The sequence below is a fragment of the Pelophylax lessonae genome (assembly GCF_965119305.1).
Source record: "Pelophylax lessonae genome assembly, chromosome: 6".
Classification (NCBI taxonomy): Eukaryota; Metazoa; Chordata; class Amphibia; order Anura; family Ranidae; genus Pelophylax; species Pelophylax lessonae.
Window position 1 is genome coordinate 63,933,804 of NC_138773.1, and position 26,258 is coordinate 63,960,061.

Here is a 26,258-nt window from a genome sequence, read left to right on the forward strand (position 1 = left end):
GGTGGCATTTGTTTTGAGGGAAATAACTGGGGCAAAATCATTGCTCTCCCTAAACCCAATTTTTTTGTTTTTATATTACCACTGCTGAGTCTGAAATAATAAAGTGTAAGCCCCGGTTCACACTAGGGCGACCTGGTCGCCTCACAGGTTGCCTTCCATAGGGAAGCTGCGGACCCGTTCTAATAGGAGCGACACAAGTCGCTCCGACCTAGAAAAAGGGTCCGGAGCTTCTTTGGGGCGACCAGGAGGCGACCGCCATAGACTTCAATGTTATGAAGTCCGTGGCGGCCGCTCCGAGGTCGCGGCGCGCTGCTCGCACCGCGATCTCGGCGGTCGCCCCGGGAAGTAGCGTCGCGTGTATGTGAACCGGCGCTAACTCCACTTTTGTTGGGGGAAAAAAAACAAAAAAAAAAAAAAACATTTTCCTCTGGGTGATCTGTGTACATTGCAGGGGTTTTAAACTTTGTTGCGGATTCAAACCTTTCATTAGAGCTGCACGATTCTGGATAAAATGAGAATTACCATTTTTTTTTTGCTTAGAATAAAGATCACGATTATCGGTGTAACATCTTTTACATTATACAAAAAAATTGGGCTAACTTTACAGTTTAATGAATTTAAAAAAAAATCAAAAAAAAAAGTATTTTTTCCCAAAAAATTGCGTTTGAAAGACGTCTGCGCAAATACAGCATAACATAAAATATTGCAACGATCGCCATTTTATTCTCTAGGGTGTCTAAAAAAAAAAAAAAATCTATCTATGTATAAATGTTTGGGGGTTCTAAATAATTTTCTTACAAAAAATACTGATTTTAACTTGAAAGCAACAAATGTCAGAAAAAGGCTTCGTCTTTACAAGGTTACAGACGGAAGTTCATTCCTTTCATCTATAAGGAAATGATACATTGTAAAGCATTGTGTTTATAGTCATCTAGCAGCTTTAACAATGTTGATAAATACTTGCTGGTGGCTCTTTTTTTTGACAGCTGTGAGTGAGCAGAGAACAGCTTTGTAAGAATTGAGGACATGCCGTTTTAAGATCGTTCGAGGGGGTTAAATCGAGATTGCGATTTTTTAACAATTAATCGTGCAGCTCTACCTTATTCTGAAGAAACAGTGGTTTGTCTATGTGCAAAGTGAATCTGTATGGGAGTGATTTTATAATCATCAGCTGCTGAACCTGCATGGCTCTAATGGAGGAAAGTGGCAGGGTTTGCATCCACGCAGACATGATTTCCCCTCGGGAGTAGCTCACCAAAAATTACATTTTTGTTGCAGAGAATCAGTAAGCCAATCATACAAGCAGCCAATGACATTTCTGGGGGGTGGGGGGTGTTTTGTACACCATCTGTGTACAGAACACCTCCAGGTTGCCATATTGCATAGCATTTTACAGAAAATTACAGCGAGTGCAGATTAAAAAGGAAAGGTAATTGTTAATAAAATTCACATTTGTATAGGCTATATTTTTATTTGCCAATTTTTTTCCCCCATGAAACTGGAAAAACCCTTTAACCGCTTGCCGACCATATACTGTATATATACGGGGGCAAGGTGGGCTCTGCTGCGCAGGATCACGTACCTAGTACATGATCCTGCACTTTCGGGTCTGATCAGACACAGCAGGAGCTGTTTGGCGGGTATGGCGGACTCTATGTCTGTCGGCACCCACTGATCAGTCTTGTACACAGGCAGAACGGCGGGCTCCCTATGTAAACAAGGTAGATCACCATTCTGTCACTACAGAAGACGTGGGTCCTGTGTCTCTGCCAAGCAGGGGCACTGATCAATGCCTTCTAGTACAAGCACCTCCCTCATAGTAATAAAGCACTGATTAGGCACAGTTCATTCTTTGATCGCCTCTGATGTTAACCCCTTCCCAGTCATTCGTACAGTGACAGTGCACATTTTTTTTAGCACTGATCACTATTATTAGTGTCACTGGTCCCCAAAAAGTGTCAGTGTCCCGACTGTCCGCCGCAATATCGCAGTCCTGCTACAAGCCGCTGTCCACCATGACTAGCGTAAAAAAAAAAAGAAAAAAATAGAAAAAAACAAATCAGTTTTGGTTTGCTTAAAAAAGTTTTAGCATCTACAATCAATATACGATTGGGATTTTTTTTTTTTTTTTTTACAAAAAAATATGTAGCCGAAATACATTTTGGCCAAAATTGATAAAGGTTTTCTTTTTTTATTGTATCGGCTTTATAGCAGCAAGTAAAGTTTTTTTTTTTTAATTGTTGGTATTTTGTTTCAAGGGCATAAAAATATAAAAAAAAACAAAAAACACACGGGTGATCAAACACCACCAAAAGAAAGTTCTATTTGTAGGGGGGAAACGACATTTTGTTCAGGGACAGCATCACACGACCGTGCAATTGTCAGTTAAAATAACAGTGCAAAAAATGGCCTGGGGGGGGGGTTAATCTTCCGGAGGTCAAGTGGATAAGTATGTCAAGTAAATAAATGTTCTTGTCCTGATTCAAGCTTTTAACCTGAACTACCAAAAAACACGCAGAAGAAATACACATAACAGAGCTATTCTATGTGCCACGGAATTAGTAGCTCTGTCCATCCCATCCTGAGATTTAACAGCTCTGGCATACAGTACAGCCCTGTCTGGTAGGGGATACGATTTTTCTTCACTGCAGTTAACACTTACGGGTTGGTCTTCTCCTCACCCCTAACCTGTGTCTTGACAGCGAGAAAGGAGGTAGCAGACTGATTAGCTCATCTGTCACTGTTTTCCACTCCCATTAGCATGCTGCTGGTTACGTTGCCTTGAAAAAGTATTCATACCCCTTGAAATTTTTCACATTTTGTCAAGACCTAAATGTATTTTATTGGGATTTTATGTGATAGACCAACACAAAGTGGCACATAATTGTGAAGTGAAAGGAAAATTAAATTTATTTGTAAAATTTTTTTTTCAAAAATGTGAAAAGTGTGGTGTGCATTTGTATTCAGCTCCCCCTGAGTCAACACTGTGCAGAAGCACCTTTCCCTGCAATTGCAGCTGCAAGTCTTTTTGAGGATGTCTCTACCAGCTTTACACATCTAGAGAGTGAAAGTTTTTCCCATTCTTCTTTGCAAAATAGCTCAAGCTCTGTCAGATTGGATGGAGAGCGCCTGAACAGTCTTGCCACAAATTCCCAATTGGATTTAGGTTTGATCTGAGCCATTCCATTGTAGCTCTGGCTGTATGTTTAGGGTCGTTGTCCTGCTGGAAAGTGAATCCTTGCCTCAGTCTCAAGTCTTTTGCAGACTAACAGGTTTTCTTCTAAGATTGCCCTGTATTTGGCTCCATCCATCTTCCCATCAACTCTGACCAGCTTCCCTGTCCCTGCTGAAGAAAAGCATTCCCACAACATGATGCTGCCACCACCATGTTTCACAGTGGGGATGGTTTGTTCAGGGTGATGTGCAGTGTTAGTTTTCCTCCACACAGTGTTTTGCTTTTAGGCCAAAAAGTTCAATTTTGGTCTCATCTGACCAGAGTACCTTCTTCCACAGGTTTGCAGTGTCCCCCACATGGCTTCTCGCAAACTACAAACGGGACTTCTTATGGCTTTCTTTCAACAATGGCTTTTTTCTTGCCACTCAACCATAAAGGCCAGATTTGTGGAGTGCACGACTAATAGTTGTCCTGTGGACAGATTCTCCCTCCTGAGCTGTGGATCTCTGCAGATCCTCCAGAGTTACCATGGACCTCTTGGCTGCTTCTCTGATTAATGCTCTCCTTGCCCGGCCTGTCAGTTTAGGAGGACGGCCATGTCTTGGTAGGTCTGCAGTTGTGCCATACTCTTTCCATTTTTGGATGATAGCTTGAACAGTGCTCTGTGAGATGTTCAAAGCTTGGGATATTTTTTTTATAACCTAACCCTGCTTTAAACTTCTTCACAACTTTATCCCCGACTTGTCAGGTGTGGTCCTTGGCCTTCATGATGCGGTTTGTTCACTAACAAACCTCTGAGGGCTTCACAGAACAGCTGTATATTGAGTTTAAATCACACACAGGTGGACTCTATTTACTAATTAGGTGACTTCTGAAGGCAATTGGTTCCACTAGATTTTAGTTAGGGGGCATCAGAATAAAGGGGGCTGAATATAATAAATGCACGTAACACTTTGCAGAATTTTGTAAACATTTTGAAAACCATTTATCATTTTGCTTTCACTTCACAATTATGTGTCACTTTGTGTTGGTCTATCACATAAAATCCCAATAAAGTACATTTACGTTTTTGGTTGTAAAATTTCATGGGGTATGAATACTTTTTCAAGGCACTGCAGCACAGCTGATTGGATCCTTGTGCTGTTTTTCCCTCTCTGTCTAAGACCGGCTATAGATTACTTGAATCTCAGCTGGTTCAGCAGGAACTGGCCAGGATGTGAACCATGAAACGGCAGGCCAATTGTACCCAAGTTGATCGATCAACTTTGGTACAACCAGCCTGCCGGATTTTACATGCAATTATCACTAGCAGCGGGCATAGCTACTAGCAATAATCAATGTGTTCTTCCAGTAGCGACAGCTTCCCCCCCGCCGGAAAAATACATAGGCTCAGCGGAAGGGACTCCCGTCAACACTGTCCGTGGTTGCAGGAAATACATTTGTTCTGTCTATGGTCGCCTTAAGCTTTGCTGTACCAGGGATTGCAAGAGTGATGCCAAGTCAGATTCAAGTACTGGCTCTGCTTTCATTTAAAAAAAATGAAATGCAATTAGGCATAAATTACTACAGAGCTGCATTAATTTGGGTCATCTGCCTTCCTGCAGGCCCGTGATACCCGATGCAAATTTTGCAATGGTTCTATGATCTACTTGGCTGGATCTGCTTCGAGCCAATCAGCAAATTTGTTATCAATTAAAATGACACAATTATACAATTTGTTAGTGATCTGAACAAGCACATGGCAAAGCTAGTAGTAGCAGCTTTTAGGCTGAAGAAGAAGAGAACCGGTCACAGACAGGTCATGGTGTGCTGAACTCACAAAAGTTCCCCTCTGAACTCTCAATGTCACCAGTGTGGAAAGAACTAGAACAGGAGAGGAACGCTCTCCCAGGGAAGTGAGCTCACCAGACATGGAGCGGACTCTGTGACGCGGCGTTTGCATACCCGGCTTTCTCGCCTGCAGGTCGATCTTTGGTGGAGCTTCTTTGGTTTGCTCGGTTTGCATAGGTGAGCTTTAAGGCAAAAAAAAAGACAGACAATTTAATTGGCAGGACATCTTTGATCAAGCCTTTATACATAGGCTGGACTACACTTCTGCTTCTCATTGTTGCATTTATTGGCATTTTCAACAAAACTGTCAACATACCAACATGGCTAGCCATACACACGGCTTGAATTTTGGCTGATTTCTGCAGAATCGCATTAGATTCAAGCTGTGGGTGGCCCTGTTGGTTCTACCTGGCTCAACAAACCTTGATGGAGAAAAAAACTGAAAAAAAAAAAAACAGAGCCAGGTGGAAAATTGTTGGCCCGAAGAGTAACCTCATCCAGTCAGATGCAATTAGTTTGAGTATTCAGACAGCCACAGTTGTCTGAATACAACAGCCGGCAGGGGAGATTCATCCATCCGTGCGGTTTTGAATGGAGAGAGGAATTGAGTGATTTCACTCGACTGCGGGGATGAATGAGAGAATTCTAAAATGTTTAGGTAGTCTTTAGAGATGTTGAATTTAATCGTAGCATTGATGCATCGCAATTCGCGGATGATGTCATGTGGTTATGCGCCTTGCTTCTCCTCACAGGTAAGTGGAACACTTTGAAAAAGGACCCGTGGGCATTAGCTTCGCCCGCTTTTCCCATCTCCTACCTAGCCGCTGACATCGCCAGCCGTCCGGCATCGCTGTGTTGCAGGCTGCTGCAGGAGACCCGAGCGAGCGTCCCCCGACTCCCGTAATACTAGACGTGCTTGTCCTCAGTCCTCCTCACAGACTGCAGTGTCATCAGGTACTTACTACTTGGTAGGTAGGTACTAACTAGTAATCAACTACACAAAATAATCATAAAAAAGTGAATGTTTAAACAGACAGGATCTATCTGATGCGCCAGTCATTATGTGCAAAGTATGACAATTGTAAACAATAAAGTGACCATGCATGTGTGGGGCAGTAATGAACAAAATCTTAAATCATACAAAAAAAAAAAAAAGGCATCAATAAAGTATTTGTGAATCAATCATGAAGACAAACTATAATTATTGAAATGGCATACGTTCGGGGACTTTATGGGGACACTTGTAGATGTTTGTGGAATATACACTGGCGCAATAATTCAGGATAAATTTGTAAGGGCAATGTCTTTTAAATCTAGACTATATTTATAATATCTTATTCTTTCATTATGGTTTAGGTCTTCGTGATCGATTTACAAATACTTCGATACCTTTTTAGTATGATTTATGGTTTTGCTCATTACTGCCACGCATGCACAGTCACTTTGTTTTTCCAGTTCATATTTTTATTACAGTCATAATTTGCACATAACTGGCACATCAGATATTGTCTGTTTAAAACTTTAAACATTCATTTTTTTTTCATTACTATAGTGTTTAGCACTGCACATGTTGTTGCATTGTCTACAGTAATACTTTGCCAAGGTATTATAGTGCTAGCAGCTTCATTCACATATTGGGATGACCTTAAGCATGCGAGTCTCCCCCCCCCCCCCCCACTACACAAGTAGTTTTCCTTATGGCAATATGAGGAGGAGGGGGTCAATAGGTTGTTTCTAGTTTAAATCATGGTTGGATGGTGCGGTGACCATGGATGGTACCAGAGCACAGTTCGAGCCTCTGAAGTAAATTGCTCCATTAAATTAGCACAGAATGATAAAAAGTTGTATGTCTTCTCGTGTATCGGATTAAACTAAAGCTAAACTCCAGGGGGGGTAGAAAAACAACAATCATGCATTATAATAAAAAAAAAAAAAAAAATGGGGAATAAGTCCCCAATCCCCGTAGTTGTACAACCAATAGAAAAAAAAGAAAAAACCTCTAGAGGAAAAAAACGTATGGTCACATTTACACCAGCAGCCAGGAAAAAAAATATATCCTTCCCGCTCCCAAGGCAATTGGATAATTGCTGTTACCAATACCTACCTCTAAATGTTAATATCAAGTTATATATTGTCCATTTAGGGAATGCATTTTGGGACTTTGATAAGCGTGGTAGAGTGCAGGTAAAGTTTGACGAGTGCTTAGAATGCCGCTCTAGCGTCAACACACTGGCGTGCAATCACCACAATGAACCTGGAAGTTCTGCAACACAGTGTTCCAGGTTCATTGTGATGTTTGCCAGTCAGGAAGAGCTCTGTTTTGTAGATGTTTTTTACAGGTTATAGCACACCTGGTATTTATTGCACCGTGTAAGGGATTTAGGTCTTGTTTTGTGTGGATGACCATTTTCACAAGAATAATATAGGTGGTAAGCTTGGCCTTGATCTTGGCTTTAAAGCAGAACTATAGGCAAAACTTTATTTTTCTATTTTGGATAGAGTAAGGGAAGGTTTTTACACCGGTTAAGGTTTATTTTTGCCATCTTTGTCCCATTGTGGAGATTTACATTCACTTCCTGTCCCATAGCCAAAACAGGAAGAAATCTCTGCAAATTAAGGGAATCTCTTGGAGACCCCCCCCAGGTCATCAGAACTAGTGTCCCCATTGGGAGATTTCCCCTTCATTACTTTTTTGGGGACAACCCAAAATGTGCTCTTTTTTCCCGTTCAATAATGGTAAACAGGACAAATATGGCACTTTTCCACTGCAAGTACCGGCTCGGCTCTACTCGGCCCTGCTTGGCTGGTTTGCTTTTCCACTGCTGGTACCGCATGTTACGGTGTTGGAACGGTTCGGTACGGTATGGTTTGCTTTTCCACTAAAGTAGTACTAAAGTAAAGTGGGTGGGATAACAACGGGGTGGGTGGGATTCTCTGACCAATCAGTGGCTAGTAGTGACTGCATGCAAAGGATTGTGGGATATGGTACCGGGTATGGTACCTCTTGGAACCACAATCGAGGTGGTACTGTTTTTGAGAGCCGTACCGTTCGGTTCCATGCAGTGGAAAAAGCGCCGCTGTACCGTACCGAACAGAACCGTTCCTACACCATACCATGCGGTACCAGCAGTGGAAAAGCACAAAAGCGAGCCGAACCGTTCGGTTCCATGCAGTGGAAAAGGGCCAATAGAGAGGGTGAATCTCTCTAATGGGGGACACAGACGGCAATAAACACTGACCAATGTTCTAATCTCCACTCTATCCAAAACCAAAAGTTTTGTCTTTAGTTGTACTTTAAGGTTTAGACATTTTATGTTAATGTTTACATTATAATATTTTCTTTTATGAAGAAGTAAAACTGCACTAATACATCAGTTTAATTCCATAGTATTTACCGTTCTAAACAAATACGATTGTCTGCGGTGTTCACTGTTCAGACTTTCCTATATGCAAGTGAGTGTTTTTTATTAAAAGCAGATGAAAATAAAAAGAATTCCATTTCTGACTGCTTGAATTTTTGGATGAAAATTATGGGCAGTTATTGTGATGCATCGCGGAATCAAATCTTTCAAATGATAATTGTAATCACATTGTGAGACCAAGGACCGAGGCGAAGGTGCGCACCCCCTAGTAGTCTTACACCGGGCTTCTACTTTTTACATGACCAAATACGAAGACAAAAGGACAAACATCGGACAGTTGGATAGAGGTCTTCAGGTTAGGACACCTCACTGATACCTAGGCAGTTGGTCACTTGACCAGTCACCATATAAATTCAAAGCAGCTTTTATTGAAAAATATAGAAAAGTATTGTACTTTAGGACTTCTGAATTAGCAGAATTTCTGAATTAGCAGAATTTAAGTGTTGTAAGGCGTTTACTTTTTTATTTTATTTTAGGGAGCATGGAAAACATGCATTCATGTAAAAGGCATCACTGTGGCTAAATGGTTAGCACTTCCACCTAGCAGCCCTAGTGTTGTGGGTTCGAATCCCAACACCACCACTACCAGCCTGGAGTTTGCATGCTCTCTCTGTGCCTGCATGGGTTTCCTCCTGATACACTGGTTTCCTCCCACACTCCAAAGACATGCTGGTTGGTTATCTGGCTCTTGTCTATGTTGGCCCCTAGTATGTGTATGTATGAATGGGAGTTAAGGACCTAAATGTTTAAGCTTCTCAAAGGCAGGGACTGATGTGAATATTCTGTATATGTAAAGCGCTGCGTAAATTGATGGCACTATACAATTACCTGTAATAAATAAAATGTAGTGAGCTATTACCTGAATTCCGACTCTCCCTCTTTTGGGGCCTCCCCAGTATCTAACCCTAGAAGTGACCGTGTTCCCCTCCCTACACTAGTTGTCACAGTTATGAGCTTGTTCCCAACAAGCCAGGTCTTCGTTCTTCCACCATCCAGCAGAAACTCTCCAACTGGTGACCTATAAAAACAAAAAAAAATTTAAACAATGTCTTTTTTTATGACAATGTAGCTTGCCAGTCTTCATCACATCAATAAATTTAAGGGGTTGCACCACCCAGTTGCAATTTTCTTTTGGAGCCAGCCAAACTTCCTGTTGAGAAGGTTTCCCCTCACCATTTGTCTCCATTTAGCAAAGACCAGACATGCTCCTGTAAACGCTGGGTTCACACTATCTGCAGAGTGGCTCGCAGTAGGGGTTCCGGTGCATCCCTGGTCACCATTTCAGGGGCAAATCAGGCCTGAATTCGGACCAGAAACGGAGCCAAAGATGCACAGGAACCTTCTGCAGTGTGCTCTGCGGCCACCCTGGAGATGTGTGAACTGGCACCATTGAGAGTCGGTCCCCGCATCCAATTCCCACAAGTGTGAACCCAGCCTAAAATTTGAATGGCCTTCTTGGCTTTCTCATTCATGTAGAGTAGTGAAAACATATGCCAAGGTAAATTAAAAACAAATCTATATCTTGTGACCTCTAGAAATTAGTAGATCTACCTAAGGCCTGTTTCACACAAGCTTCAGCTTGTATAAGAGCTGTGTGAGCAGGAAGCTTTGACAAAGCATTTGCAGAGCTTTAGGCAAACTTTCAGCGTTTTGAAAGAACCATTCAGCTCCAGTTTGTAAAATGTTGAACACAGAGCAACCTTTCAACCAGATCAAACCTAATGGGAGTGCCGATTGCCCCTTTAAACAAGCTGCTAGCAGGCTTCAAGCATTTTGAAAGCCTGCTGAACCCTGCTAGCAGCTTGCTTAAAGTGGCAATCAACACTCCCATAAGAATCAGTGTTCAACAATTACAAACTGGTGTTAAATGGTACTTTAATATCTTCAACAAAGCTTGCTTAAAGCTCTGCAAATGCTTTGTCAAAGCTTGCGGTTTACACTGCTCTTATACAAGCTGAAGCTTGTGTGAAACAGGCCTAACAAAAACCCTGAACATTTGTGACCATTCTCCTTTACTTGCCAATTTTAAGCGGCCATACACAAGGCCACAGCTAACTCCTGCCAATGGTCCAAAGCTGGCCACTGTGTTTGTTAGAATTTTGGTCAGTTGAGGAAGTAAAAGACTGCATGAAAGTATGAAGAAACACCATCAATGAGCATTGGATTTCCACAGGTATAGAAAACACTATGAATGTGTAGCTTAGGCCCCATGTCAATGGGTTTTGCTAGTATAAAATGGATTTTGCATACCAATACAAGTCTATGGGAATGCAAAACCTGCATAAAAGCAGGTCAGAAGGTCAACTGAATGTCAAATGCAAATGTCCATAAATTAGAAACAATGCCATTAGTTTGAGACTCTTCCGAGTTTGACAGAAGCCCCAAGGACATTGATACAAGCCCCAGCTCTGGTGTGCAATGCAACCATACACACTCACCTCTTAGGAACTGCTGTGAAGTTGGAGAACACATATCTGGCCATCATGTCTAGACAGATCTCCGTTAGTTCCAGATGAAGGTTTTTCAGGCTGTCATCAGCCTGGGCCACAGAGCTTTCATCAGCAGAGCTCAGACTAGAGCTGGTCACCGAGGGCTGCATTCGACTGCACAAAACAGCAATGACTGTTAGATGAGCGACAAACTGCAGTGGTGGTCTGTTGGATCATGACTTATCCACAACAAATCAGGAGGTGGCTGTATCTACCACAAGACATTTAACTAGGCAGATCTGAAGAAATGTCATCTTTTTGTTTACTAGTTAGAAAAGGAACACGAGAGCCAACATTGCTGCAAGTGCCAACTCTGATCCTATCTTCACTAGTTGGCAAGTCACTAAACCAGAACGAGCAAGTTAGGACACTTTAATGGCTGCATGATAAATCAGGTCAGTGACTTACTAAGTAGTAATAAAAGGATGGAGATGACAGACCTATGGTTAGCAGGCTAACAATGCTAAGCAGCTGTGTCAGCCTGCCATGCAAGCTCCTTCAGTTGGCTGTTGGGCTGCCTACAGTGAGGCATGATGCCAAACATACTGAAAAATAGATTTAGGGTTTACATACTCTACATTTATAGCACAGGGAATGCAATGGCAGGAGTAGTAACAGCAAATATGCCAAGGTGGATGGGATCAGAGACAAGAACCCTGGAAGAGAGAACTGGTAGCTGATGTCCACAATGGATCAGAAGCCAGCAAGCGATTCCCCTTTTAGCTAAAATAATTTTGGGTTAACCGACCTAGTACTGTGGATTTCGTTAGGCTCACTGCATAAACAACAGGTCTTTCGAAGACCTCTGGAAGGTACTGCAGCCCCCAGTCAGTCAGCTCTACTCACCTCTACATGTAATACTGTAAACTGCAAGGTGGCGCTAGCAGGATAATAGTTTTCTGATTTCGCAAGGGGTACAGAATTAAACTGCCATGGGCAAAGGATGAGAAAGCCTGACCTGCACTATTACAAGATCAGGAACAAGTGCTGCAGAAACTCCAGGTTGTGATTTTACACATCAGGGTATACTTAAGCCGGCCATAGATAATTTGAATCTCGGCTAGGTCAGCAAGAATGATATTTTTCTCTATTCTCCCTTTTAAAAACCAGCAGAGATTCGATCCACGTATGGACAGGCTGATTGTACCCAAGTCGACCGATGGATCGAGTTGGGTACAACCAACTTGTCTGACTTAGCATGTGATTATTGCAAGCGGCAAGAGACACTAGCAATAATCACAGTGTTCTCCAAGCAGGGGCGGCTCCCCACGCCTAGAGAACACAATAGCTCAACACTGTGTTGATGAGGGAATTGGGTGATTTTTCTTTCCTTCCACCCGTGGTTGCAGGAAAGAAAATCACATCAGCTATGGCCTGCCTTACACTATGCCAAGACATACATCGACTGTGTAGGATTTAGTATTTCAAAAGAAAATAGGGTGCGCTTTTAAAACCCAGCACCACTTTTATTATGTTCCTTTGGATTCTGTTTTCACCAATAATCCTAATGAAGGGTGTGAACAAAATGTCAAGATTTGGGCCCAAGGCCCCTTTAACACAGGGAGTCCGTTCAGATCCTTCTGTCCGTTTTTCAGGCGGATCTGAACGGATGCCCCATGCATCTCTATGGGGCATCAGATGTCAGCGGAGACATGTCCGCTGACATCCGATCCGTCAAATCTGGACAGATGGAAACCCTATTTTCCATCAGTCTGATGGATCAGATGAGAACGGAGAGAGGAATGGGGACCAGACAGCTCTGTCCCTGCACACAGCGTGGAGACAGAGCTGCCATCCACCTGCTCAGCGGGGGATCGGCGGATCAATCCCCCCCTGAGAAAAACGGAGTCCACCTGACGGACTCCCTGTGTGAAAGGGGCCTAAGTCTAAAGCCTCAGACACTAGTTTTTATTTAACCAAGCAGTGCTGAATGAAAAAAAACCTGACAGCTCAGGAGGAGCAGCTGTACTGAAAATCCGATGTTCATACAGCAATTTCCCCTGCTGTGCCATTGTGTTCCGCCGGAATACCCCGGTCAGTGCCATTGGCTGTGAGCACTGATCAGGAGACGATCGGCAGACCTTTTTTGGTCATGCCCCCCTTACGAAACCGGCTTCTCTCGGACCGCCTCCAGTACACACAGGCCGAATGTCGGCCGGTTTCTATTGAACCAGTCGATGCTGCCCGACATTTGGCCCGTGTGTACTAGGCTTAAGGACTAGTCGAAATCTCTTTTCTCCACTGGTAAGCCCTCTTCTTACACAGTCCAGAACTTGTCCAATCTGGTCCTCCTGAATCTCCTAGCATAATGTGGGGATAAAAGTCATGATCCACAGACCTGTAACAAAAATCTGAAGGTGGGTCTTTCATGCACAAACTGTAAAATGACTTAAGTGTACAATAATTTCCCATTAGAAAAGAGTGCAGTGCAAGCCCAATATGTTCAATTGAAGACAACAAATGACCATAGTCATGTGAAATTTAAGAAAGATGAGCACGGCTCAGATCAGGAACAGTTTTAAATTTTCAAATATTAGGAGGACTGGACTGCAATCTTCTCGTTTTAAAAAAATAAACAGTGTTAAGATCACCTAGGGATTAAACTTGCTGCAAAGGTTTAAGTATTTCAGTCCAACACGTGCACTTTGTGAGTTAGGGGCCCGGAACAGATCAGGGAGAGCTAGAAGGGTTATGGAATGGGCACTAGTGTCTACGACTGTCCATGCAAGTCTTTCCCTGGCATGCAACCTCCCGCCATTGGGTGCAACGGGCCCAGGTAACCATGCCCAGCCTCTACCTGTACGCAGCACGCTCCGACACACTGATGCTGCGAGAGCGAAAGGCGTTCGAGAGGTCTCTCATCTCCTTCACGGGGGAGGAGTCACTCAAGCCCGGCTTTGAGGGTTTGGATAGCTTCAAGCTACCCCAATAAACAGTGCCCCGTTAGCAGAGCGTAAGGGTGCCCACCACCCAAGGCATATTCCACACAAGTGGTATATAAAAATAAAAAAAATAAGAAAGTCACCCCACCCACACACAGGATGCCAGTGGAAACCAGTGAAGGGACGTGTAGAGTGGGTACAGCAGAAGGCCCGCGAAGATCAGTATTGGGGGTACACCATAGAAAAGGAGAAACAGAAAACAAAAAATAAATGCCACACACATGAGAAAGCAAAAAAGGCAACAAAAACTGAGCATAAAAAAAAAAGGAAGCAAATAGCAGCAGCATTGTAAAAAAGAGCCAGTTGCATTGTGGGGCGATCAAAGAAACGGTCTTAAGGTAGCCACATGCATTAGGTCAATCCCTTGATGTAAATTGGCTACAATTGTAGACCTAACAACAAACACAATCTGGCAGTGACAGGTGTTTGGATTGGCACTTTTTGAAAAGAACACATTTTTTAAAATAATTTTGACCAATAGCTTTTTTTATCTTAGTTGACAGAGGGTAAAAAAGGCCAAATACACATTTTTATACATGAGAGCAGTTTTACCTGCTCAAGGATCTTATAATTCTGTCAATACACTTCTGAGATCTACACATCCCTGCCAGACAGCACAGCAGTAAGTAATACAGCTAAGTTACCTACACACACCCCCTGTTTGTGATTGGACAGGGAAGGTGCAGCAGTAGACTGATTAAGTAATCTCTCTGCATACTCCTTATCAGAATGTTCTTATCCGCAAATATGCACTGCTGTAAACCTGACTGGCCCCAAGAACTGACACCCCCTCTCCCAGTCTACTGTACAAGGTATTACAGGCCAATAAGGTTCTTGCACTAGTTGCATTTATAAATACATTAATCATTTTTTTTTATTACATCTGTTTGGAGTTCAGCTTACAAACTGAACATTGTGATAAGCAAATATTGTCTAAATGCAAGAGGCATGTGCATACTTGAATCTTGGTGTGCTGTGCGTATTTCTTGCAGATCTGTGCAGTAATAAAGACCGCTCACTGCTGCGCTCTCTCCTTGTGCAGGGAGACTGGTCTGGTCTCCGCCCCCCTCCTGTCGTTGTCTGCTAGCAGTTTGTAGTTGGTGGAATATGCTGGGTCCCTCCCTCTGCATGAGCTATGTACAGCACAGGGATGTCACTGCTACTTTTACAAGGTAAAGCAGTTTTAGATCCTTTCAGATTGAGGAATGTTCTTTTTGCGCCTGGAGTTCAGCTTTAAATTTAAGCCTGACTACTCAACCATTGCTGTATTAATCAATCAGTATGTGGCTAGCTTAAGAAAAAGCAAACACTCATTTAAATGAAATATGCCAAATAAGGGCAATTTGCATCACATGACGCAGGTTGGATCAGGTTTCTAGTATACCCCAGAACACAAATGTTTCTTTCTGAAGTCAAGAAAATTTTCTAGGATGTTTCCACATTTGGGAAGTCTACCCCATCAACCACTTAGTAGTAATCAGTTAAAGTTGGCTACTTTTTGTGAATGAATGACATGGACGTCTAGCAGCTGGGGACATCTGCCCTGGGTCAATCAAGATTGCTGATGCTATGGACCTCAACATGGGCAAAATCAGTCATCTGCTTCAAAAGGCTTTAATGACATTCCTCAACTGGTAAAATCCCACTAACATGTCAGACTGGGACTCGTGGTCCAGCCATCTGAGTACTACTAGAAGGATGATGGAAAAATGTCCCAATGAGGTTACCCCCCTTTTGGAGGTATTTAAGAGGAAAAAGCAGACAATTAAAATAAAATAATTTGAACCAACATTGTGCTGGGCTAATTATTATACCCATCCCAGCAATAAACATGTGAAATGTGGCAAAATTAAAAAAAACCATGAAAGTCCACCTGTGAATAGACCAGAGAAATCATTGTGGTTCTACTGGACAAGACTAAGTACTTGATGATAAAGGTTAGCCAAGGTCAGAAGTGGATGTATGTGGGTAATTGGCACAGTATATCCTTCCGTATTTATAGTTTTGTTTCCTGCGGTTAAAAATATGTCAGTAACGATGTTCTTGTATTGGTTGTAGTTTCCCATGGTAGTAGTGTATATAACCCATACCAACCAACAACTCTTCTGTGGCTCCTTTTTGGTCTTTTATATATACCAATACAAGCGTTTCGTTACATATTGTTACATACGTGTTACATATCTTTAATATGGTTAAGAAGGTGGGGTGGGGTGGAGTGAGGTGGGTGGCATGACTGCAAGGGGCACTGTGATCTGGAGACCTTACAGTGCAGATGGACCGACTCCGTAAATATCCCATCCTCAACCACCCCTGCCCGCCAAAACCCTCCCCCGGAAAAATGGGCTGCTCAGTCTAAAATGCCTGGGCCTATTTTTGTCCCAATTCAGGCTGTAAACAAACCAAAGGTTGTTGGGCTAAGGCAGTGATGGTGAACCTTGGCACCCCAGATGTTTTGGAACTACATTTCCCATGATGCTCATGCACTCTGCAGTGTAGTTGAGCATCATGGGAAACATAGTTCCAAAACATCTGGGGTGTCAAGGTTTACCATTTCCCATGATGCTCAACTACACTGCAGAGTGCATGAGCATCATGGGAAGTGTAGTTCCAAAACTTCTGGGGTGCCAAGGTTCCCCATCACTGGGCTAAGGCAATTGGAAATATGTCAAAGAAACGTGAGGCCTTGACGTGTGCTTCAAAACACCAATCTTCACCCAACAATTCAAGGCAAACTTCATTTAGGTGGAGAAGAGAAACATTTATAGGAAGTTGGTTTAGGAATTGTTTTGAATTATAGTGGCCATCATTCAGCCCTGGAGACTGGTGGCATCTACTGGCAGAAAGGAATTCCTGAAATGGCGGTAGTATAGAAAGGAAGGGGGCAGCTTTGGATTGAAGATCAGTAGTGCAGTAAAAACGGCTTTTTTTTGTTTTTACGTTTACTGAGCAGCTTTTGTTTTAAATCGAATTCAGCACTTGTGTTCCATTTCTTATGATTCCACCATAAAGACCAGTGGCTGAATTCCAATCATAGTACTTGTCACAAAGCAGCACCACGATGATATCACTTGAAGTGAAGGGACAAGGATGGAACATACCTGTTTACTACATAAAGGATCTCCCTAAAAGCAGGCACTGCATGTCAGTATGGTTTAATTACAATAAATGTCACAGGTGTAATACATGTTAAACACATACTGAGAAGAAAATGATCACAATGAAGAGCATTTAGAATGAACACATGGAGAATGAACACATGGAGAATGAACAGAAGGTTAATTCAAGGAAAAAGGGAAAAAAATGAGTAACTTCTAATGAAAAAAAAAAAAAAAAAAAAAAATGGACTTTATAGAATGTTCTAAGCATGTCGTTGACATTTAAATGTCAGTAAGCTCAGCAACAAAATTTACTGACAGAATGACATTTAAATCTCCATTAAGGGAAATAACGGGTTCTTATGTAACTCACCGTGGGAGGAAAATGAGAAAGGGACATGAACAAATTTAAAGGGAAACTATAGTATATTGTTTTCAGTACGTACTGTACATATTTTTAGTGATCATTGTAACATTGAATGGAACATTTTTGGTCACTTTCACAATTTGTACTTGGTTGCTGTTCCAGATTTGAAAAATTAGATTTCTTGTAGAGATTTGTAACAGCAGCAAATTAAATGGCAACTTTGAAATGCTTTCATCTGCATTTTTTTAAAAATTTAAAGGTTTTTAACCTTGCTCTTGTTTTTTTTCCATTAGTAGGTTATTATAATAAAGTGGAATTCCAGGCTAAACCTAATCTTAAAAATTCTCAATGCTCCTTCCTCCCTTCTAACACCTATGCTGATTGACCTGTGTAATAAAGGGTCCTTTGCTCACCTATTGTAAGCCTGTTCTGGTCATGTGATCCAGCTCCCGTGTCAGCCAGTGGCAGCTGCAGGGGGGGAGAGCAGACAATGGCTGGGCCATAGGAGCCACTGGGCCAATGGGCGCATACTGCATCTACGGAGAAGCAGCATTGCCACCCTAGGTTGCTCTGACTTAAGACTACAAATCCCTCTCCATTACATAAGTGTTCCATAGTTCAATAATCAGAACTGGGAAAACTGATAGCATTGTTGGATATTTTAGTTCAGTGGAAGGAAGTTACAGGGACACAATATTTATGGATGCATCAACAGTAGCCATTCTGAAATGGCAATAATTGTACTCCATCTGAAAAAAGAAAACCAATGCAGCCACCATATATGGACTGGTAAGCTGCAATAATACTTTGTGTTCTAGATGCACTTAACACTGTATGTCTGGTCAATTGTTTCTTCTTTTTTTTATGGGTTCTACACTACACTGTCTGGTGTAATGAAAGCAAATAAAGGAAAGGGCTACAAATCACCATAATAAACAGACTTACAAAACCACAAGCATAAAAATAAGCTCATGTTTCTTGGGCCTGATCAACAATGGTGCTAAGGCAATGGGCTGGGTGGCTTGAGCCGCCAGGCGGTGCTAGCAGGCAGCCCATTAAGTGGCCTGCATGTCCCAATTTGACAGGCATACGTATGTGGGCGAGCTCCCCTAAATGTAGACTGTTTGGAAGCCGCTCACCCACACAGCTGTTAAATTGGGACGAGCAGCTGTGTGCGAGCATCCCCATACACTTACATGGTCTGCCTGCACACAGCAACTGGCAGCTCAAATGGAAAACGGAAAGGGCAAAAGCCCTGGAAGGTGCAAATATCTACAAAAGCCCATAAGGCTGGGTCCACACTGGTGTGATGTTCGACATCACATGTGATTTGCACCGCACTGCTGTGCAGATCACATGCAATGCAAATTCAGTCATATAGATTGTAAGGCTGAATTTGCATCGCATTCGCACCAAGATGGTACAGGACCCTTTTTTTGGTCAGCACTGGAATCGGATCGCATGGGTGTTCACATCTGATTCCTGCACCATTTGGCAGTTCACACTGCAATCTGCGAACCGATCTGGGGGTGTCAGTAACTTTGCATTGACGCCCGCAGCGGTTCACCTAGGGCAGCGGGAACTGCCTGCAAGAGACATGCGATGCAGGAACCCGCACTGGTTCCCACATTGCATAGGTGTAAACCGAGCCTTAGGTGGTAAATAACAGCTTCAGCCCTGGCTTCAGCCAGGCTAGGTCCCCAACACATTTCTCTCCGCACACGGAGCTTTGGTCATGAGGAGCGTCCCCATGTGAATGAGCCCTCAAGACGAATTCACACATGTATCGCAGAGCAGCCGGAGTGATTCAACGATCTGGCCGCTCTGCGTTTCCGGCTGGCTAAGGGGCAGTGTGGTGCACAATTCAGCGTTCTTTTCTTGTACAAACTTTTTTTGAAATGTACACAAAACATACTTCATTCACTGCAACGTCGGCGAGTGCACTGCGCTGCCTGACATTGCAATGCGATTTGGGCCTGCGAACTGCGATAAAATGCAGTATATCAGCATTTAACGCAGTGCTAGGCTGCATTGCAGTGTGAATGGGACACATAGGAAAACAATTGTTTCCTGTGTGCTCCTATGGTGACAGACATTTTTCCATGAGGTAAAACGTCTGTCACCGCATATAGTGTGCATTGGTCTTCAAACCATTATTTTTAGCTAAACTTTACAACAACTCAAAATATGTTCTCTGAAAAAATAAAAAATATATATTATATATATATATATATATATATATTATATATATATATATATATATATATATATATATATATATATATATATATATATATATATATATATATATATATATATATATATATTTTTCCTTAAAACCAAACTAGGGCAGACTTCATGACAGGCCTTCAGGATATGCTGAATTAAATACAAAGAACCTCAGCCTAAGCCAATGACCAAGGGGGGCCTTTTCCTAATGCAGGCTTCTAGTGACTGACCAGTCATACATCCACACACACTAATTTATATATATATATATAAAAAAAAAAAATTAAAGGAAAACTTTTTAATCAGAGTATAGCATCAAGTCAATTAAACTCCTGGGATATTGATCTGGTCAGTAAGTAGCAGGGGGTTGTTAATCGGTTTCAGCTGCTTAACAGGTGCACTAGATGGGCAACAATGTGACGACCACCAAAATAGGAATGGTTTTACAGGTGGAAGCCACTGACATTTTTTCTGACTGTTTTTCACACGTTTTGCATTTGGCTAGGGTCAGTGTCATTACTGGTAATATGAGGCGATACCTGGACCCTATAGAGGTTGCACAGGCAGTCCAACTCCTCCAGGATGGCACATCAATATGTGCCATTGCCAGGTGGTTTTCTGTGTATCGCAGCACAGTCTCATGAGCATGGAGGAGATTTCAGGAGACAGTTACTCTAGGAGAGCTGGACAGTGCCGTAGAAGGTCCTTAACACATCAGTAGACTGGTATCTGCTCCTTTGTACAAGGAGGAACAGGATGAGCACTGCCAGGGCCCTACAAAATAACCTCCAGCAGGCCACTGGTGTGAATGTCTCTGACCAAACAATCAGAAACAGACATCATGAGGGTGGCCTGAGGGCTGACGTCTTCTAGTGGACCTTGTGCTCACTGCCCGGCACAGTGGAGCTCGATTGGCATTTGCCATTGAACACCAGAATTGGTAGGTCTGCCAATAACGCCCTGTGCTTTTCACAGATGAGAACAGGTTCACCCTGAGTACGTGACAGATGTGAAAGGGTCTGTAGAAGCCGTGGAGAACAATATGCTGCCTGTAACACTGTTCAGCATGACCAGTGTGGTGGTGGGTCAGTGATGGTCTGGGGAGGCATATCCATGGAGGGAGGCACAGACCTCTTCAGGCTAAACAATGGCGCCCTGACTGCCATTAGGTATCAGCCCTTTATAGGTTAATAATTTTTATTGCCATCAAACAATGTGGCATCCTTTCATTCCTAACACAATACCCAGTCCATATCAGTATAGATATCCACCATGAGATTTTTCCCCATTGAGATCTGATGTGTTTTCAAAGTGTTCCTTTAATTTTTTTTGCGCACACACACACACACACACACACACTTTGTCCTCACTTGCTCAAGTTTTTAAGGCTTATCCTTTAAGGTTCACTGTAATATATTAGCTCCTCTTGGGGGTATCCTGAAAACTGCCATAGTGTGAGTTTGCTGCGGTTATAGGTAATGTATTTCTTCTACATTCTCCCCCTCCCCGTAGGAGCCAGCAGATATGTAGACATGTCGTACCTTTTAGGCCTCTCATTCAGGCTGGTGCTGCGGGCTCTGAAGCTCCCTTTCTCAGGAGTGTCGTCAAAGCTCTGCAAAACATTTGATCGCAGACCCTATGGGAGGGCAGAGTAAGTCATGTGATTGGTCCAGTACACGCAGCCATGCTTCCCAGCTAAGGAATGGAACTTACCTTAGTTATGTAAGGCACAAAATCTCTTCTCAAAGATAGTCTGCATCGGATGAACCACATAGCAATGACATGGTGGGCCAGGAACACAATATATTGATTAAACCTGGAAGAAATAAAACGAAAAAGTCTTGTCCGATTAAATTGTATGCTATAATTAAAGCAAAAACAGATGTAGATCTAAAGAAACAAAATTAATGCAGCTGTATACTTATTAGACTTGTTAATCAGTAATTGCATACTCTAATGCAACTAGTATAAATGCATAAACTGGACATGGTAGAAGCCTGTTGCGATCCCATATATATATATCAAATATATCAAGTCTGGATGATCTGCAAGCAAATTCACTGACAAGGAACATACTAATAGACGTGGAAACCAAAGCGTTAACCTCATCCGTCTGCTGCTGCTCTTTAATGGTCTAATCGGCAGGCTGAGGGAGAGGAGAGTACTACTGCATCCCTTCTAAAGACTACAATTGTCCACGCTGTTGCTGTCAATCAGTTACAGCATGGCTGGCAAGTGGTTAAATGAATACACAATCTGACAATAAGATCTCTCTACTTTTGCCTTCCAGTTTTAGGTTTTTTTCGGTTAACTGCATTTTGGACATGTACGCACCTTGAAGGATTAGTGTACGGCAGAGAAATGGCAAACACACTTGCATACTGTTCTGCAGCAAAGTTCCCATAAAGGTGGGGCAACCGGACCAGGGCTGAAAGAAACCAGGAGAGAAAAAAAGTTTAGAAAGTTGAAGTCAGAGGTGATGGCCTCCTATTGTGATGTGCAAGGTGCCTGACTTTATATACTCCACATAAAACAAAATGGCTTGACACGGTTTATTCCTTGTATGAAGAACCCAATAAGAAGCCATAGCTAGTCTAGCTATAACAATCTAGGCGTCTTCCTCTGGCAGTAAAGATCCAATGATTATGATGGCTGACAACATATGATAGCCCACTGTGCTACTTTATGTATAAATAACTACATGGGAGGACTATGTATACAGCCTACGTATGGAGAAATAATGGCTGACCATGCCCGTCTACATATTACAGACTGATGGCTGATTTTCCTAACCTATGAGTGGGGGCCAGACAACTCATGATGAATTGGAGGAATTTGAAACAACTTACTGGAAAGGAACTCCAGCATGGGGATTGCCATAGTGACAGTGGCGGAGATGTGTGTCAGCTTCACTATTAGCACCGGAAGGGACTTGATCAGTATCCCCGGCATCTCTACCATGCACATAGACAGAGCAACCACACACTGCTTGGCACAGCGATAGATCAGGCCGGTCTCTAGACAGCGAACCATTTCCTTCTACCAGAAGAGAAAATAAACACAATTACCTTTTGTAGTCTGCCATGCACACAGAATTCAATAGAATTGCTTAGCTTTAAACCTTTTCATGAGAGGATAGAATTCAGAAACCTTGTCAGAAAACAAAATATCAAGTTATATGAACCCTTCACTGCTTTTCCTGAGAGCTGCAGTAGTACCTTCAATATATAATGCAAATCCTTCCACCACAATTAAATGACCTTTTCTTAAATAAAGTAGATGGCAGAATGTAGTGTTGGATTTAACAGCGTTATGTTTAACGCATACTATGTAATCTGCACATCCACCTAGGGGGTGCGAATGTGTCATTAGTACAGGGACAGTGCATATTTTTTTGCACTAATCACGGCATTAGTGTAACTGGTCCCCAAAAAGTGTCAAAGTCAAATGTCCCCTGCAATATCGCAGTCCTGCTATAAGCCGCTGATCGCTGCCATTACTAGTAAAAAAATATATAAACATAAAATAAAAATATCCCATAGTTTGTAGATAAGTTATAGACAGCAACAGATTCCAAATGCAAATAGCACACTTGAAATTAACTCTGGACCTTTTATCTGCTCCTTGTAAATGGGATAATGAGGGAATAACACACACCTGGCCATGGAACAGCTGGGCAGCCAATTGTCCCATTACTTTTGGTTCCTTAAAAAGCGGGAGGTATATATACAAACTGTTGTAATTCCTACACCTTTCACCTGATTTTGATGTAAATACTCTTAAATTAAAGCTGAAAGTCTGCAGTTAAAGCACATCTTGTTTGTTTAATTTCAAATCCATTGTGATGGTGTATAGAGCCAAAAAGGTTAGAATTGTGTAGATTTCCCAATATTTATGGACCCGACTGTAGGTACAGATCCAAAATTTCCTTACTTTTGGGCATGTCCACCAAATGTGAAACATCGTGCCCTCCAAACCATAACCCCTAAAGCACTGCGGAGAGGCCTTCGGGACACAAGACGGCACCATATACCATTTCAAAAATACTGCCTATAGTTCTACTTTAATTATCAGAAGTTAGAGCAGCAAAAGATGGATTCTCACTGGCTGCTCTGGGTAGGATACTTTGCACTTACACATGGATTCCTTGCCCCATTTATTGAATACTCCTAAATAACCATACTGCAATCAGGCTTTTACAGTGCTGAATCCAAATAGGAGAGGATATAAATACTGCATAACCAGTAGATATGCTGTATACTTGCTTGTTCAGAGTTACGGTTACAAAACATTTTTTCCCCGCTAGGCCTTTAAGAAAAGCACCAGAAAAAATACCTGTTTGCCGACATCCAGATATTGATGGTATGAGGTCAATGCAGTCAGTACAGGAACCACAGCCAGCTGCAGGTCCGTACGAGAGAAACCATCTGGGGTATTATACAAGCGATCACTGGCACTCCGGTCTGAGAGCTGGAACACAAATCACATGTAATGACAACAACAAGGGATAGAGCAGTGGGACAAACTCTTTCAAGGGCTCGGTTCACACCTATGGATTTTGCAGTGCATTTGCACATGTGCAGCCAGTTTAACATTAGTTCCTGAGGGTCACAATCACATTTATGCTGTTTCCACTGGTGCCTTTTTTGGAAAGGTGCAGGGACTTACTTTTTTTATTTAACAGCACGGTGCATTTTTTGCCAGCCTAGACTTCAACTAAATTGCATTAAAAATGAATTTTCTGCATACCTGACACCTCCTCCTAGCAACATTAACACATCCAAAAAGGGCTTCAAAACTGCACATAAAAAGCAAGATGTGCCACAAAATGGGCCTAAAAAAATGCAACAACTGCACATGCATAGATGCGAACCTAACCCCACACACAACTGCAGAGAAGTTGTCTCTTGAATCAGCTGGAAGTACAGGATAGATCCAATTTACCACAGATACACATAACCATCTCATTAGGCTACAAGTACAAACTCCACCTACTATTTTTTTTTTTTTTATTTGGTTTTGGGGGGGGGGGGGGGGGGCGAAGAGAATAGAAGATACTATGTCTGTTTTACTGATATATTGCAATAGGGGAGATTTTCCCTTGCATCCTGTTTTTACACCATTGATTCATCAAAATATGGAACAGAGATCATGTAAAATGTGTCCAAGAAGGTTCTCCTGTATCCAGGTCATGGTAAAGCTTTTAGTAGCTAGTCCGACTCAACTGGAGTAGTTGAGAGGATTTTCATTGGGCAGTGGAGGAAAGCCAATCAGAGACACATTCAGGCTTGTAACTACCCCAGAAGGCAGATTCTGCCGCAGAGGATTCTGGGAGTGGGTATAAGTTTGAAGGGGGTGCATGACTCAGTGTGACTTTGGTGAGAAGCAGTGTCCCAGGAGGGAGAGTACGGCTGTCTCTCCTCCTGTCAAAGGAACCGGATGTCTCTGGGTGTCATCTGAGAATCCAGAGAGTGCTGAGTTGAGCTGAAGGGGATCTGGTGTGCCAAGAACCAGCAGTGAGAGGGGTCCAGTCCTAGGAAAGCCTACAAAGGTCATGAGTACTGTGGATTGTCTGCCTAGAGTCAGAGAGGACCACTCCGGAGAAGGTTCAGGGATCCAAGAGTCAGCTGGTAGTAAAGGGGGTGCCTGGTCAGAGGACCCTGAAGTATTAGAGAGGGTACCTAGATTGAGGACCCTGAAGTGTAAAGGGGACGCCTGCAGTTTGGGCCCTGAAGAGTTAGTGTACCTTCCATGCTTGCCCTGCCTGTGGCCTTCCCCCCCTGATGGCACGCATTGGCAGTGATCATAGTAAAACGCCAATCACGGCAGCTCTTTACCACCTAATCAGCTGTGTCCAATCACAATGTAAACAGGATTTGCCGGTTATCGGCAATCCTCTCCTCACACTGACAGCATGTGAGTAAAGGAGAGCCGATAACTGGCAAATCCACACGGGACACCTACACTGATCATCAGTGCCCACCCAACCATGCCGCCAGTCAGTGCCCACCAGTGCAATGAAATTTTCTTTTTTGTTTAGCAAAAAATTAAAACCCCAGTTGTAATAAAATACCACCAAAAGAAAGCGGTTTAAAAAAATGATAAAAATGTTGTTTGGATTAAGTGTTGCATGACCGCGCAAATGTCATTCAAAGTGCGATAGCGCGGAAAGCTGAAAATTGGCCTGAGAAGAAAGGGGGTGAATGTTCCCAGTAGGCAAGTGGTTAAAAGCTAGTTAAAAACTGAGGTGGTTGGGTGCAACCGTTACAAAATGGACTACAGCAAAAAACGCTTGGACACATGCGTTATATTAAATATATATATTTCGTTTCCTTACTAACCAATATTTAACAGGCAGGTCAGTTCCCTATACTAAACATTTACATATGCAAGCAGCACAGATTAGGTAAGGTCCTGGAGCAGGCTTCTATAAGGTAGTGCTGTACCGAGTTTAATAAGTGATAGGTGAGGTTTACAATTTGTAGTTTGACTACTCACCATGGTACAGAGGGATGCAGAAAGCTGGTCGATGTTACAGGGAGAGGACAGAATGAGGAGTTTATAGCGAAGACACTCAGGCAGTTTATTGAGAACCAGTTTGAGGACTTTCCAGTCCGTCTCCTAGAAGAGAAAAAGTGTAGTGATTTTTCAGAAATGAAAGACTCTAGGAAAAGACCCAAATACAATCGGAACAGACCTGTCTTTGTTC

The 26,258-nt window shown here is 42.6% G+C and overlaps 1 protein-coding gene across 4 annotated transcripts in view; it reads right to left on the reverse strand.

Moving 5' to 3' along the window:
- The window catches only part of TSC2 (TSC complex subunit 2), a 105,687-nt gene that overhangs the window by 42,207 nt on the left and 37,222 nt on the right, over positions 1-26,258 (reverse strand). For 2 of the 4 annotated variants that reach the window (XM_082261065.1, XM_082261063.1), the window contains exons 19-28: positions 26,048-26,170; positions 23,885-24,019; positions 22,399-22,588; positions 21,884-21,977; positions 21,263-21,365; positions 21,091-21,185; positions 13,714-13,836; positions 10,866-11,030; positions 9,287-9,445; positions 5,081-5,187 (exon numbers count right to left, since the gene is read on the reverse strand). In XM_082261065.1, the coding sequence (XP_082117191.1) occupies positions 5,081-5,187; positions 9,287-9,445; positions 10,866-11,030; positions 13,714-13,836; positions 21,091-21,185; positions 21,263-21,365; positions 21,884-21,977; positions 22,399-22,588; positions 23,885-24,019; positions 26,048-26,170 (1,294 nt within the window). The remainder of the gene's footprint in view (positions 1-5,080; positions 5,188-9,286; positions 9,446-10,865; positions 11,031-13,713; positions 13,837-21,090; positions 21,186-21,262; positions 21,366-21,883; positions 21,978-22,398; positions 22,589-23,884; positions 24,020-26,047; positions 26,171-26,258) is intronic. The other 2 variants (XM_082261064.1, XM_082261066.1) reach the window with 2 other exon arrangements.